General features: G+C 40.2%; 1 protein-coding gene across 2 annotated transcripts in view; it reads right to left on the bottom strand.

Annotated features, from left to right (window-relative positions):
* Positions 1-16,055, bottom strand: part of spryd3 (SPRY domain containing 3) — a 72,473-nt gene that overhangs the window by 17,015 nt on the left and 39,403 nt on the right. For both annotated transcript variants that reach the window (XM_005741050.1, XM_005741051.1), the window contains one exon: positions 9,318-9,375. In XM_005741050.1, coding sequence (XP_005741107.1) covers positions 9,318-9,375 — 58 coding nt within the window. The remainder of the gene's footprint in view (positions 1-9,317; positions 9,376-16,055) is intronic.

The raw sequence follows: 16,055 nt of genomic DNA, 5'->3' as shown, positions 1-16,055 counted from the left end.
GTAGTAGGCTTTCGAGCCTATACAGCTTGGAGTAAGACAACATGCATGAAGAGGATGATGTGGACAAAATATTCATTTGCCTAATAATTCTGCACTCCCTGTAGTTAATCATAAGGAGAAAGGTGGGGCACAGTTTGGACCAGTCTATTACAGGGCTAAAATATGATGGTAACCCAGATTCTTTGACAAGAAGTGTGATTAATGAGCAAAAGAACCATTTTTTGAGTATGAAAAGTACAAGATATGTGTCATAGCCCCATTTCTATGCCCTACTGTACATCCTTAATGTACAGCAAAGTCCAATAACAACAGTCAGTTGATGATCTGATGTTCTCGTTTTCCTTGTGAATATAACAGTGTGAGTTGTGGATGTGGATTCTTATCATGAAGGTATTTTCTAGATCTTTCCTTCACTGCATAGCTGCTATTGCATAACTGTTATGTACTTCATGTACACTTATTATCAGATCAGTTTAGGCAGTTGTGGCTCAGGAAGTAGAGCACGTTGCTGTCTTACCATAAGGCTGGTGGCTCAATCTCCAGTTCCACAAGCCTGAGTGCTCTTTGGGTAGGATACCCAACTCCAAATGAGTCCTCAAAGGTATAAAATAAAGAGCTGTATACAAGATACAAAGTAAGTACCCACCTACTGTACACAACAATCATCTATTAAACCATTAATAACCAATGTACAGTTAACAGGAGATATTATTTGGTGGTGAGAGTCTCAACTCCACATGTTGCATCATCTCTAAAGCACCCCCAACATGGGACATGCTCTCATGGCTACAACTGCGAGTGTCACCGGTGGCTGGAGGCTCTCCCAGTTGGCATTTGGTGAGAAACTAATAAAAACTATAAATCTCACAGAAACTACAGCTAATGATGTAAAGTGACAAAGTCCACATAAAGACAAAGCTGTGTGTGAAGGGATCAAACATGGGACTTTTACCAATGAGTCTGGGTTTTGTGTCCCATGTGAATCTAAAAGTGAGCGTGGAGTTTTTATTTTTGGACTTACTGGACTTATTATTTAAAAAAAATCTGTTGCCAAATGAGTATGGTTAGGTTTAGGTAAAAAAAAAAACTGCTTGGTTAGGCTTAAGCACGAATACTACTTGGATTTGTTTAGGAAAAGTTCATGGGTTTGCATTAAAATAGACTCTTTCACAATCTTACCCATGTATTAAAAAGCCTTTCTGGCTTGGCTTTCAGGCAGAAAGCCCTGAAGGCAAAATTCTCCCACGTGTGGTGTTTCTTCCCAATCGGCAAAGCTATGACATTGCAAAACGTGATCAGTCAGTTCCAGTGACGATGCTGTAGCAACGCTGTTGTTGACACCGTTGTAGGGACAACATCATCAACACCAGCACATCTTCAGGTGTTTCTACGATATATAGTGGTACTAATGTGATGTTTAATATTTTGGTGGTTTTTAAGCTGATTAATGGATCAAGATTTAAACAAATATTTTCATTTTTTAGGTTACCTTTTCAAATACTATGTGGCTAAATCTTTTCCAGTTTGACTCTCTCTGGGTTTTGGTTGGAAAAAGAAAGAATTTGGAAAATTTTCAATATTTATGACATTTTACACACGAAGTAAAACAACATCTGAAAAAAGTGGATGATATGTGGTGGGTTAAAATTAGTCATGGCCGCATGAACATAATGCAGATACTTTACATGCGCAAACATGCTGGAAGGTTGACTGAGGAATATAATCCCCTTACAGCCAAAAACCATGAGTCAGTCAATTAATTAGTTCAAGCACTTTGAGAGAAAGATGGCAACAACTTTAATAATCCCCTGACTGAGCAAATGACTATTCTGCTTTTCCTAATTTTCTTTAAAATGTATAATGTTACAATGGTAGATGGTAATACTAAGCATAACAACTCTTTAAGGCTCAGTTTTCAGGTAGTATTCTGGTCTTGGATCTCTATGATCTCACAGATGGGTTCTCCCTAATATTTAATGGGGTCATTCCATCTCAAATCATCAAAGTTTTTAGAGTATTATCTGTTCAACCATCTCTGATGAGCCTAAAAATGTTATTGTCCTACGTTTAAACACATACAATTTTTTTGTAAAATTGTCTTTGTCTTATTTTTCTTTTCTTTATTTATCTCACAAACATGTCCCTGGGCCATTCAGAATGCCATTAAACACTCTCCCCCAACACCCCACCCCTGCTCACCTACCTCACCAATCCGAGCCATGGTATGAGTAACCCCCATCACTTTGGCCAATCACACAAAGACTCTATGTAGACCAAGTCTTTTCTTTGCACTACTTCCAAGCACTAAGAACTATTTTGTTCTCTATTGTGTCCCATTCTCTTATGTTTTCTGATATATTTCAGGCCTGGTAATTGAACAAAATGACTCAGTCTGGTTAGTGAGGGTTGTCTCAATCTATGCAGCTACCTTTGGAAAAGCCTGGAAACTATCCTAGTTGTCGTGAAAACCATGTCTTTATCAATATATGCTGAGGATAAAACCTTGTCATTACGGGTGCAAGGGAGGTCATAAAATGTTGTCTTTATGGGGGAAAGAGTTAAAGGAGCATGACCTAAAACAGCTTCTTTCAAATAGGAGGAATTCAGTCAACCTCTAAATGTACATTATTCAGGCTTTAGTGCTCTCACTTCTCAGTCAGTGTGAATGGAGTGATGTCATACACTATGCTTGCACTGCTCACACTAAAAAGTTCAGCCAATCACATCACATTATGAAAATATCATGGGAGAGCGGTGGGCTTTTTTGTGTAGCTCAGCATCAAAATCTAAGAGGCATTGATCTTTGCTTTAGTAATAAGCCTGCTCTATATGAACAAAGTTAGTAAGAGGGAGCTAACTAGTCCAACCTAACTGCTAATCAAGGCTTGGCTAGCTTGCCTTATGAGTGAGTGTTTATTGCTCCTGATGATGAATATACCAGCAATTACACTCCCACACACTTCAGGTACACCCGCTGTAGTTGAAGCATCGACATGCGGGTTCTGCCTGACGGGCTGCTCCGAGGTCGAGGATAAGGATTGTTTTGAAAAGTGATTCATTACTTTACTACTCTAAGAGAGTCCAAGAATAAAATTATGAAGCTGGAATGAGCAGAATCAGAGACTGTTATTATTATTACGCCCCCCCCTTGTTTTGCTTTGTATTGGTTGGTTGTTTGTAGTCAATGCCGCTATTATTTTTCAGTTCGCTGAGGTTTTTCTTTAAAAAAAAACTTTTCCGACTCCATTCTTCCCCAGTGAGACTCTCTTTTGTTTTTACCCCCTCTGAACTCTAGCAGATTCGGGTCGTAACATTATAAATATGTCAGATAAATTATTGCAAATGAATTCCACTGTGTGGTATAGCATTTTCTCTGTATTATTGTATGGCGTTTACCTTACAATGTAAAGCGCCTGGAGGCAACAGTTGTTGTGATTTGGCAATTTGGCACAATATAAATTGAAATTAACTGAAATGAATTATAGCCACAAAGCCTAGATTCAGACAGTATTTACCAGCCTCTCTTTGTGCCCCTAAGTGGTACAGACAATGCCATCCAAAACTAATCTGTCCCAAGGTAAGAGGGTGATATTATCTCCCTTACGTAACAAGTTGCTATTGAATAATTGTTTTTGCAGAACTTGAGCTTGAATCAGATTAAACCCTGTCACTGAAGTTAGACTGAGTCCTATTATCTTGGTCGGCGTGGTTGAGCGGGATGGATGGTGGTTGTGGTGGTCGGGCACAACCTTCAGCTGCGGGTGTTGAGTCATAGCACGTGTGAGTCACTGATGGAGGGGTGTTTGGAAGAGGGGTGTGTGTGTGTGTGTGTGTTTGGGGCGGGGGGTTGATTGGGTTAATGAGGCTTGCTGAGGAGCACTCACTGGTTGGATGGCTGGTTACTCCTGACAGGGCCCACAGGGACCAACAGCACAGGGACCTCATGGCCCATTAATGTGTGGAGCAAGCACGAAGGATGGAGGTCCACACTGGGCAAAATTCCAATGCAAACACTCGTTATAACACCAGCGTCGGGCAAAGATCTCTCAGACTATACAAGCTGTACAAAGAAGCAGTGATATTGTTGGAAATACAGTTTGTGTAAATACCTGGAACTTATCAGGACTAAAATAACAGCCTCAAAAGTCAATAATACGCATCAAATGTGATGCAGCTCAGCACTGATTGCGTGTCCGCCACAATGTACCATAAATCAGGCCAAAAGAAACAGAGCTCTGGTGACAAATTGTTTATAAAAGTTTATACAAAAAGGACAAATGTCACCCTGCGTGATGCAATTTGCCATTTTTCCTGTAAATCACACAATCTACTGCGTTACCTTCTTCTTAATAGCTAATGATAAACACCTGTACTGCCAATGCAGAGAAAAACAGCACTGATCAAAGTATAGATATCAGCTTTAAGTGTTTATTTGGAGCCAAGACCTGCCAAGAATAACTTGGCAGATATTTGCTGGTTCAGGTACTGAGGGCTAATACAAAAACACAACCATAAAATAACAGACACACCTCTGTGCAGAAACATGCCCTTCTGCGGAACTGAGCAGACCCTATTTTGTTAGACCTTCATCCTTCTTGCCCGCTACAAACTTAAATTCAATATCAAACCAAGAGATCTACAAAAATTTATCTCAGAACAATGCTCCAGCAGTCCAATGGTAATAAAGAAACGTGAAGATGAAAACAACCCTCGATTAAAAGTAAAGACACGTGTGACGAGTAACTAGACAATTAAAACGTTACTAGGCCTTAAACTAATTATTGTTTTTTTTTTGTAATGTACACCACAAGTTAACAGTTGTTTCTCTGTTGTTTTATGTTATGTTACAATGAAACATGCAACTACAGCAACCCCTGCCTTCTTTCTGTGAGAGGAAGTTTTTACCCTTTAAAGCCGGTCGGAGCGGGCACACTCCGTTTTGCGTAACTATTTTTAAATCCCGGTAGCACTGCAACCACATAAGCTAGCGCAATAATTTTTTTTGCATATGAAACCAGAGGAGTTGTACTTACATCTCATGCCATCAGCTTGTCCTAGGTCACGGTTTCCTTCCACATATGGCTTTGCAAAAATTGCATAAAAAGCACTTGCAGCAACAAAAACATAATATTCCAGAAACACACTTTGCTGATCCGATCACCTGTTCGTAACTCTTCCTACATTGGAATAGACGTCAGCGCGAACTATCGCATGTCCGCCATGACCTGCCCGAAACTAGAAGTGACGTCATGACACGGAAATGTAGTTGTTTACCTTCAGGGCCTATATAAGCATACTGGTGTCTTTAAAGGTTATGTTTGACTTTATGACTTATGCTTAGGACTCAAATTGCACTGCTGGAAATAGCATATGCATCAAAATAAACTGTTTTTTTGCAAATTTGATTATAATATTTATTTTCATTTTTCCTGCAGTATATAAAAATTGGTGTATTTCAATAATAAAACTATGAAGACAACCAAAATGAATTTCCTGTGGTGGGAAATTATTTTGTGCAACTTTTTTGTATTTACAGCTTTGAGGGATAAGCCTCTTAAATTTCTCTAACTAGGAATATATGTTAAAAAAAACAAAAACGATTTTCAATTTTTTTGTAGTTTATTGCACTTTTTTGCAATTTATGTAATTACTATGCACTTAATGCATACATATTATTAAAATTTGGGCTATAATGGTTGTATTTATGTATAGCAACTTGAAATGCTCCCAAAAATGGCTCCACAGCATGTAAAAATATAATACAAGCTCTGGCGGACTTGGTTCTATGGTAGGTCTTAAAGGGTTAAATAAGCAAGGTGGAAAGAAAGCAGATGATAGCTGTGCAAACCAGTGTTGTTCTGCAGCACTTTGATGTAGATAAGTGTGTCGGCTTTGTCAGAGTAAACTGATACAGTATATATCCACTCAGCTGTAGCCATGTTCTGTACATTCTGATAGACTGTTCATACTAATCTAACACTGCACGAGTGCAAAGCTATGCAAAGCATTTAAAAAGTGATTCCATTAAAGGAAAATGTAATTAAAATGTAATGCTATATTTATATGGATAATGTTTAAATTCATGCATTAAGTAGCCCTCGTAAATAGTTCTCCAGTCTTGGAGGACATTCAAAGCTCCTTTTTGGATGCTGGCTGCCTTTTGTTCTGTCCTCTGTCCAGATGATCTCACACTGCTTTAATAATGTTGAGGTCCGAGCTCTGGAGAGGCGAATCCATGACTGATGATGTTACATTGTGTGTTTTTCTACACAGTTATGCTTTTACTGCACTGGCAGTAAACAATAATTTCTAGATGGCACTGAATGGTGGATCAAAATCTGACAGTACTTTTCTACATTCACAACTATTGTTCTGACAAGGCCCCTAACATCACTGAGAAATGCAGCCCCAAACCATGACAAAGCCTCCATCACCACTGATTTTCAGGGCAATTCTTGTGTAATTTGGCATACCTCAGCCAGTTTCCCTTCGTTGAGAAAAGCTTCTTTACAGTCACCATTTCACTGAGACCATTTCTGATGAGGTTTCAGTAAAAAGTTCAATTCAATTCAATTTTATTTATACAGCGCCAAATCACAACAAAAGTGGCCTCAAGGCGCTTCATAGGCACAGAGAAAAACCCAACAATCATATGACCCCCTATGAGCAAGCAAAGCAGGGAACAACTGATGTATACCTGGTCCTATGTCAGATATTTGCTGGATTGTTTTCCTATTTCATGACTTTCAGATACTGATAATCTGCTGTAGATAGTTTTTTTTTTTAGGTCTTCCACTTCTCTGGTTTCTTTAATTTGCACACATTCTGAGATATGCCAAGTTTCCAGCCAACAGCCCTTTGGAAATCACCTTGTTGTTGCAAAAATACTATTTTATGCCCATAAAACTTTGGTTATCTTTGGCATTTTTCATAGATTCAACAAAAGAAATTGGAGCAAATTCTGTTTTTTGTGACAGGCTGTTAGTAGCAAAGTGCCAAAAGATACAGTTTAAAATTTGCTCTTTCCTAAGTTGTCGAGCTGTTATGTGAATACACAATACGGGTGACTCCACAAAGCTAGATGCATTTTTATGTTTAATATTTTGTTTTTTTATGTATGATTCATAGTTCAGTGTTAAGTTGCTTAAGAAAGGGGGAAAAACTCCTCTGAAAATGGTCAGGGCTGAACTGAAATGAGTGGACAAGCAGCCAATGTCCAATGAACAACTGCAATGTATGCAACTGGCCCTGCATTGGCCACCAGCACTCCGATGTTGGAAAAGGACAACAGGAAACCAAAGATCTCTTTACATGATCACTAGATCTGAAACTGAGACAAAACTAGATCGTAGTGTGGCATATGCTGAAGCAGTGGTGACACACTCACTGAAGGTTCATGCTAGGCCAAGTCAGGCTGTTGTAACGTGTCATCTGACAGTTAAAGGAAGAACTGTTCACATATGAATACAGGTGTACCCTGAACTTTAAGGTGGAACTTATTATCGAGGATAGGTTAGATAAAGCACAGGATGCTTTCAGAAGGCTCAGCTCCATTTGGAAATCTAGACAGCTTACACAGAACACAAATCTAAGCCTCTACAACAGCGATGTGAAGTTCTGCCAACCAATCAAGGTCTTCTGCAATGGGTGTCTTTCACTGAATATGCAACATCTTCAGACCAAGAGTGTGCCCTGAGATGGACACAATCAGGAAGAGGAAGAAAGGCAGACCACAAACAACTAGAGCGGATGATGAAGGTCAAACATTTGCAGCTTTATGTCTCACATTTAGCAAAGAATGCTAGTAAGAGTAGTTTGGTATCCCTAAGAAACAAAATGTTCGAAAACCGTCAACGTACTCTAAAAAATATTGCTTTACTTCTGTCACCCTGCCAAAGCGTATCCATGTACAATTCTTGAGACTGACGAGCCTTTCAGTGAAAATCCTGGATGCGTGGAGACATGAAGAAAAGGCTCTGACTGTTGATTTTGAATTGCTGGATCAGAGTCTACACATTAACCGAAGCATGGAAAGCAAACCTCATATGCACAGCGTGGAAAACCACATACATAATTTTAGTCTGTAACAAATAAGATTAATGCGAGCTCTACTGGGGCGTGCACATTGCTGTGGTGTTCAATGCACAGCAGCCAAACCAGGCAGACCGCAGCGCAAGACCTCTGGGGCTGGCACAGTGAGCCTCTGTGAAAGACAGGCCTCGTCTGTCACTCAGCAATGAGGCATCATCCACAGACCCCGGCAGGATGCATAGCATCAACTGTTATTATTATTAATAAATCCTAAGTATAAATGGAATCTGCAAAGGGATATGGGGATTTAAGATTATAAACATTAACTCAAAACATAAATGGAATGTGCGGACTGAACAAGAAAATGTGTTTTGATAGCTTATTTGGAGGTCAAATGGAATAAAGTATATAAACATTCCTCTAAAAATAAAATCCTACCCTTTTTGTGGTGGAAAAACATGAACGGAAAGTGACATTTATAGTGTGTTATGGTGAATCATTCAGAATAAGAGCAGCAGAAACCCCCTTTGAGAAAGAATAACAATGGGATGCTTAAGAACAAAATAAAGCAGATAAAAGCCAGCTAGCTCGTAACTGCTTTGGTCAGATAAGGACTAACAAGATCTGAATTGTGACACTGGATTTTCAGATAAAGAGCTGGCTACCCACAGTAGCTTCACCAAGTAATAACAACCACCTACCTAGCTGCTTCTATTCCCATATCATGGCACAAGTGTTTGATAGCTAATCTCTTAGCGCTGTTAGTGAGGCCTGGAATGGGAACTGTGGGGGTTTGTGCAGATGCCTGGATAGATAATGTTCACAGGCTTGTTGTCACAAACAATCAAGACTGAACGTGTGTGTGTGGAAGCAAAGGGAGATAAAGATAACTTTAACTAAACTCGGGTTTTGGTTCATCACTTACAAAGTTGACCGAACTCCCACAGAAAAGCAGATAAAGAGAAACAGAGATTTGGTCCGTTTTATCTCTCTGATGCTGTCACCGTATGTTTTATCAGCCTTTGTGTCTACAATCCTCCTTGATCTCTGTTTGTGTTAGGCACCTTAAACCATAAGCCGAGTCGGCCCTCTGTGATGTTGGCATCTAAAGGCAGCAAAAGATGCTTCAGAGGAAGTAAATCCAATTTATGTATTCTACGGGGGTAATTCCACACCGAGAGGAAAAAAAACAAGACAAACAATCAACACATGACTTTCTTTCTGTGAAACCCAACCCTCTAAGGGGAAATAAGAAAAAAAGAGGAAACTGAGTTAAAATCTCTCACCTGCATGGTAGGCCACTGATCCTCGGCTCCACCCCGGATGTCTGTTCTTGGGGTAGTCCTGCACAAACACAGACACACCGGTCACAATAGATATCTGCACCAGGTAGCTTCAGTGACTAACAGATAACAGATTAACAGACGAGCTAATGAACGGCACAAACAGCTTCACATCGACATAAACATATGTTTTTTTTGACAGTTGGAGTTTCAAGCGATCAGAAAAACAGATAGATACACAGACTTTAAAGTAATAAAGGTAAAACAGACTCATGGGCTGAGTCTGTTAAACGAAGTCCTGCTGGCCTCATCACCTGCGGGCTAGGATAAGAATTTGCATCTCAGAACTTAAGAGCTACGGTTCTCATTTACAACAGAATGAAGTGCTCAAGGTTGGGAATAAATTGAGGCATTTGGGAGGAACTGACTGATGAACTGCACTGTCTGCAGTCATGACAAAGCTGTTGCAGTAAAGAGAGAGCTGGGCGTTAATTTAATGCTCCATCTATGTCCTTATCGCCAGTTGCAGCCACAAGCTCTGTGTAGCGACCAAAAAAATAAGATCACTGATACAAAAAGCGGAAATGAGCTTCCTCCAAAGGGTGTGCTCAGCCGGAGAGATTTGATGAGCAGATAGGTCATTCGGGAAGAGCTCAGAGTAGCGCGGCAATCACTCAACAGTAAAAGGAGCCAGTTGATATTGTTAAGAATCTGACAAGGACGCCTCTTGGGTGCCTGCTAGGTTAGGTGTGTGGGTATTTCCAACCAGAAGGAGACCCTGGGGCAGACCCGGGACATGCTGGAAAGATCACATGTCTGGGCTGTCTTGGGAAGGCCTCGGTGCTGTGACACTCTGGTGATGTTTAATAAATGATTACATTTAATGAACTTTTACTCTGTGTCAGCTCCAAACTAACAGACCACTTTTCATGTATTTGCACAGCTCAAATACTTGAAAGACTTTTGCTTAAGCTTTGACTACGAACTCTAGACTGTATAAGATATGATTACCTCCCTTGTAAACGTGACTCTAAAGTGGATCAGTTTTAAAGTCAAAATTTAAAATGGTTTATTTTTTAACATCCTAAAATTTCCAAACGTTTACATTACCAAGCAAAAAACAGATTTAATCTATCCATCTGGTAATTATCTATGAATTCTTAACTTGAAAATGTCAAACTGTCTCCGTTCTTTGAATTATTGCAGCTCACTTAACTCAAACAATGAAACTTCAGGGGGGGGGAAAAAACACCACTCGGTTTATAAGCAGCCGCTGATCAGTCACCACCTAGATACTGCTATCGCCACGGGCCAATGACAGAAATGCCTCCAGTGTCACTTATCCCCTCAGAGCTGAGAGGTTTGTTCAATAAGGGTTTGAGGTAAAACAGTGCGTACTTTATTTGCCATTTATGCTCCAGAAACTGCTTGACAAAATCATATTTTTTCAGACAGCAGAGACAATGAAAAACATTGGAAATATTGAAGAGTCCGGTTGTTCTCGACTGCATGAATGCTCTGCTGTTTTTGTGCGTAGCTGGGGCTGTTAGTCTGCGTCTTTGTCCGGCTTTTTTCATGCCTCATTACATTTAAAAACACTAAACATCATGTTGTTTTAAGTAAGACTTCAAAGTAACAAATGAGACTATAATTCAACAGGAAAGTGTGTGCAGAGGCCAAAGAGGAGCAGAACCAAGGGTTGTTTTCCCAATTCTACCCAACTGGGCTTCTTTTTCAAGCTAGAAGAGTCGCCTCCTGCTGGTCATTAGAAAGAAGGCGTGCTTAAGGACGGCGTCGTAAATGCAGAGTTTCCACTCGTCTATTTTTATATATCATCTATGGCATGAGCACATCAGAACTGGTATATGTTTCTCAAATAGGAGTTTTTAAATGGCATTCAGCCACAGCTTCACCGGCTCCATCCTGTGTCGAAACAGCAGCTCCACTCAGACTGAGCTGGATGTGAAGCTTCGTCTCTCACCAAGACAGAAAAAAAATGTCTGATTTCACTTTATAATAACAAGGTTAAAATGATTTAATAGGCTGCAAATCCTAGTTTTTTATGTCCGTTTATAATTCATTTATGCTAAACAGGCTGGCAGGTAGCGTGCACGTCACACACAGTGGCAGGTTTAGATCTAGGCAGCTCTGCAAAGCCAGCCTTCAGATTTCCAGAGGAGTTTGAAATGGGTTCTTTATCCATGTTAACATGCTAATGGGTGTGAGGATCATCTGTTTTGGATACCTGTCAGCGTCTGCTGAGGGTGTGTTGTGTTCTCTCTCTCTCTCTCTTTCCATCTGTCTGCATGTACAGTGTGTGCGCCTTTCTCCAGGTTTCACCATGCCAACGGTAATTACTATCAGGCCAACTTTTGGATAAGATCACAGAATGACTCAGAGGTAATTACTAAAGATTTTTATCTGTTTTCTAGGCTGCACATCCATTACTGTAGAAACACACTACTGAGCAAGAGAGAAAAGAGCCACAATGACATTATGGTTTTCTTTTATCTCTCAGTGGGCAACATCTTCTAAATGCTTACTTGTACATCCTCTCTTTTTCCCTAAAGTAAATTCTTCCCACTGCACTTCTTTTCATATAGTATTAGCACACAAAAGGCAACCTGAAGACCTTTCATTTTCATCTTGTCAAAGAAATCCAAATATGACGAGGATGACGTCCAGAAAAGAAAAACAAATCAGCCTTTAGCAAGACGCTGTGAAGGGAGCTGTGCTTTTATTCAAACAGGCTCTGACTGATGACTGATGCAGACTGAATAGGTAATACATTACCCAAAGCAATATAAGCCAGATGAAATTATTACTATTAGCACCTGTGTGGGATGAGAGGTGAACAACGGGGACAGTGCAGACAGACAGTTTGGCCAGGACAGGCATTCGGAGGCCACGACATCAGGGAAACATCAACGATCCCATCTGACAACCCCATTGGGGCTGGAGGAACAGGAAATGGAGATGGATGGAGGGGGGGAAAGCGAGAGAAGACGAGAGTGAGACATCAGCAGAAGAAGAGAGAGACATGGAGGAATGCAGCTACCGCTCCAAGCCTGAAACCCCTTGATCCGCCAAGTCTGCTCCTCTTCCCCCTCGTCTCAACCACAAGCCTGAGGATTCCTCCAGCTGACTGGCATGTGGGTTCCCCGAGAAGGAAAGGAACGTCTGGGTGTTTTCTCCCTGATTGATGAGCCTGATCAGTGATTTCTAAAATAAGGCCCTATTAGGAACAGCTAAGCAAATAAGGGGAAGATTTAGAGTTTCTAATGTAAACCGCAGACATGTGTCTGATAACTGGATCAACCATTAAATGCTTGTTCTCATAGATGTCTTTGTGGTAATTGTTGTGTCCATCATTTCTAATTCAAAACATGTCCTCAGTGTATTCCATCCATCAAAATAAATATGGTGTCCCTTCCACAACCTACTGATTTAACTAACTCTGATTTAATAATGCCTATTGGCTAGACTACCACACATTTTATTCATCGATGAAAATTATCCGCACGGGATTAAAAAAATGATACTTTTTAGAGTAAAAAGTCTCAACAGCTGTTGGATGGATTATCAGGGAATTCAATAAAGACATTTGTCATCTTTGTGAACTCAGGTGGCTCGACTGATCATAATTTGTTAGGTCAAAGATTTAATTAATCCAACACTTTGGTTTATAATCAAAAACCTTTGACATGTGGAAAAGTTTGCACATACACATGCACAAAAAAAGGAACCTCAACTGATGTCATCCACATAGACTGCATATGAAAAATAGATGTAGCCACTGTGACATCATCCACTGGTTTCTGGACTTTGCATTGAAAGAGTGAAAGGTAAAGTTTACAAGATGCTAGTGAGGCTCACTGTGGTGTATGGTTTGGAGACAGTGACACTGGAGGTGCTAGGATGGACTGGATTAGAAATGAGCATATCAGTGTGGAGTGAAAGGTCTGCGGTTCCGCTGCAGGGGAGGCGGACGCACCTGAGCGGCATCTGCAATCACGCCTCGCCGGCTTAAAGTCTGAACTGGGTTCTGTCTGTCATTTAGGGGGGATTAGCTGGGGGATTCCCATGATGCATTGAGTATTTCCTTTTCAGTCAACTTTCTCACTCAACATGTGTTAACAGACCTCTCCGCATTGAATCATACTTGTTATTAATCTCTGGCTCTATTCCACAGCATGTCTTTATCCTGTCTTCCGTCTCTCACCGCAACCGGTCGCAGCAGATGGCCCCGCCCCTCCCTGAGCCTGGTTCATTATTGTAGGGTCTACCTTACAATATTCGGTCTTTAAGTGATGACATGATGAATCCTGCTTCCGGGCCCAAACTACTCTGTGTTTAATAAGGCTTTTGTGTTTTTTACATGTTTTAATGCTTTGTATCTTGTTCTATTGAAAGCCCCTAAAAACAGTCAGTGATCACTGTCGGCCTCTCTCAGTTTTTATTACCGCTAATCATTTTAAAGCAGTATATTGATGACTAACCTTGTATTGTGGATGGATTTTCTCAGTTGTTGTCCTGACTGAATTTCAGCCCGTTTACAGCATCCTGCAATGCGATTGCAATTGTACCGAACCTTCGGGAACCCTCACGTTAACTTTTATTGAGTGGAAAAAAGTTAGCGTTCATCCTCCAGCTTCACTGTTTATATTATGCTAACATAGCTAGGGCGATCGTGGCTCAAGAGTTGGCAGCTCGTCTTGTGATCGGAAGGATCACGTAGCACATCGCTATATACCAGCTAGCCAAACTTCAGTAACCCTACAAACGTCACTGCTGTTTAGTTTCCTGTCTTCATTTATGTTGGAAATGATAGCAGAGCTGTACGTCTTAATTTGGTTCAGAACTCTCTCAGTCAGAACATGGTATATTATATTTATAGTGAGCTAACTTCCTGCTAACTTCTAACGCCGTTAAACTTCATAAATTCGTTTTTTGTGGATGCCTGGATGTTAAACTTAATTGTTATGCCTGGTAAAGCAGCAACGCTGATCATTTTATTACAGATGAAAGGAAAGAGACAGTTTTTAACTCTCAGTGATGCTGCAGTGATCGTTGGACTTAGGGACCTGCAGCAGAGTTTGGGCCCAGGCACGGCTAATGACGTCAGACTTAAAGACTGACGTCAGCGCCTTGAAGCGACTGTTGTTGTGATTTGGTGCTATATAAATAAACTCAATTGAATTTAATTGAAAGTTGTTGGTGTGTGTTCGTTTGGCGGCTGAAAAGCTGCAGCCATGTCTGTAAGACACAGCAACCAGGAATAAAGAAAGTATGCTGAAAAGCATTAAAATATGGTCGGGTCTACCGTGGATTCATTATAATCAGATGGGCAGCTCAGACCAAGCGCTTTAGAGGCAAAGTTATCAAGGCTGAGGTGGTTTGGACGTGCTGAGGAGGGAAAGTGGGCATAAAGCAGACAAAGGATGTTGAATAGGGAGCTTCCAGGCAAGAAGAAAAGAGTAAGAACATAGAGAGACTTCAAGGATGTCGTGAAGGAGGACTTGCAGAGGGTTGGTGTGACAGACGAGGATACTAGGAACAGAGTGAGATGGAGGCAGATGATTCGCTGTGGTGACCCCTAAAGAAAATTATTGTTTTAGTGCAATTGTTTTAGCTCGAAGTGACCATATTTGGGACGAGTGATCAACTAATGCTTGGAAGATTAGTTAGTAAACTGTAGCCATCAACTGAATGGATGAATTCAACAATAAAAACTGTATTAGAGACTGATTGGGAAGTCTCTATCAAATCATATTAGTCAGATAAAAACTTATTTTGGTTGCTCCCTCTAGATAATTTATTAGAAGGTACCAACAGCACAAATACTTTTAAAGACTCAAACTAGACCACATTAAGGTGTATGAGTTATAAAATTATGTAACGAAAAGCGTTTTAATATGGGAGTCATTATGGATTGATTTGTTTTTGAAGTCAGCCTCAACCAACCAGTTTTTGGCATCTCCCCAATCATTTTTTTTAGCGCTGAAGGTTGATGTTTGGTTATCCAGAAACAGTGTTAAGCTGGCCAAACACTCCATATTCTGGCAGCCTTTTACATGCAATGTAATGATTTAAAAAATAATCACAAATTTATGATAATAGGAATATTTTTATTTCCTTTAGAAGGGTGCTGAATTTTTGTTTGGTCATGCAACTTTAGCCTGGATCTCTTAGCGTGACAGTGGGCTGTATTCGCCCCATTTCCTGCTTCACATTTATTTCTTGGATTGCACCTTGGTGTCACATTTAACCTGTGCCAAGAAAACAATCTGAGCAGAGCCTGATAGTGTTTAGTTCCCCTTCATTTTGGCGATGAGTGATAAATGAATGATTTTAGTCACAGTCTTTGTATAATTCAAACTTAGCCAAGAGATAAGCATTATTCTCTTGAGGATGCCCCACTTCTCCAAGTTTCATTAAAACCATCCTATAGTTTTTGTGTAATCCCATTTACAGTCAGACACATATGAATACATGAAAATGCTCTAAAGATATAACAACAGGGAGTCCTGGAGTAGCTGGTTTGGCCTCACGCTGAGCCTTGATATCAACATCAGAGCCAGTCTAGAATACGACATACAGATATATTTAAAAGAAGTTGTTTACTGCACTTTTTAGTGTAAATTAATAAACTATTTAACTTCCTGTGTTAATATTCTCCTACAGCGTTTGCATTCTTACATGTTTTTATCCCCAGTTAGAAACCATCCATAGATATGTACT

Source organism: Pundamilia nyererei, unplaced genomic scaffold (assembly GCF_000239375.1).
Source record: "Pundamilia nyererei isolate P.nyererei 1_Seehausen unplaced genomic scaffold, PunNye1.0 scaffold00106, whole genome shotgun sequence".
Classification (NCBI taxonomy): Eukaryota; Metazoa; Chordata; class Actinopteri; order Cichliformes; family Cichlidae; genus Pundamilia; species Pundamilia nyererei.
The sequence above is the reverse complement of the archived record's forward strand: the minus strand, read 5'-3'. Positions and strand labels throughout refer to the sequence as shown.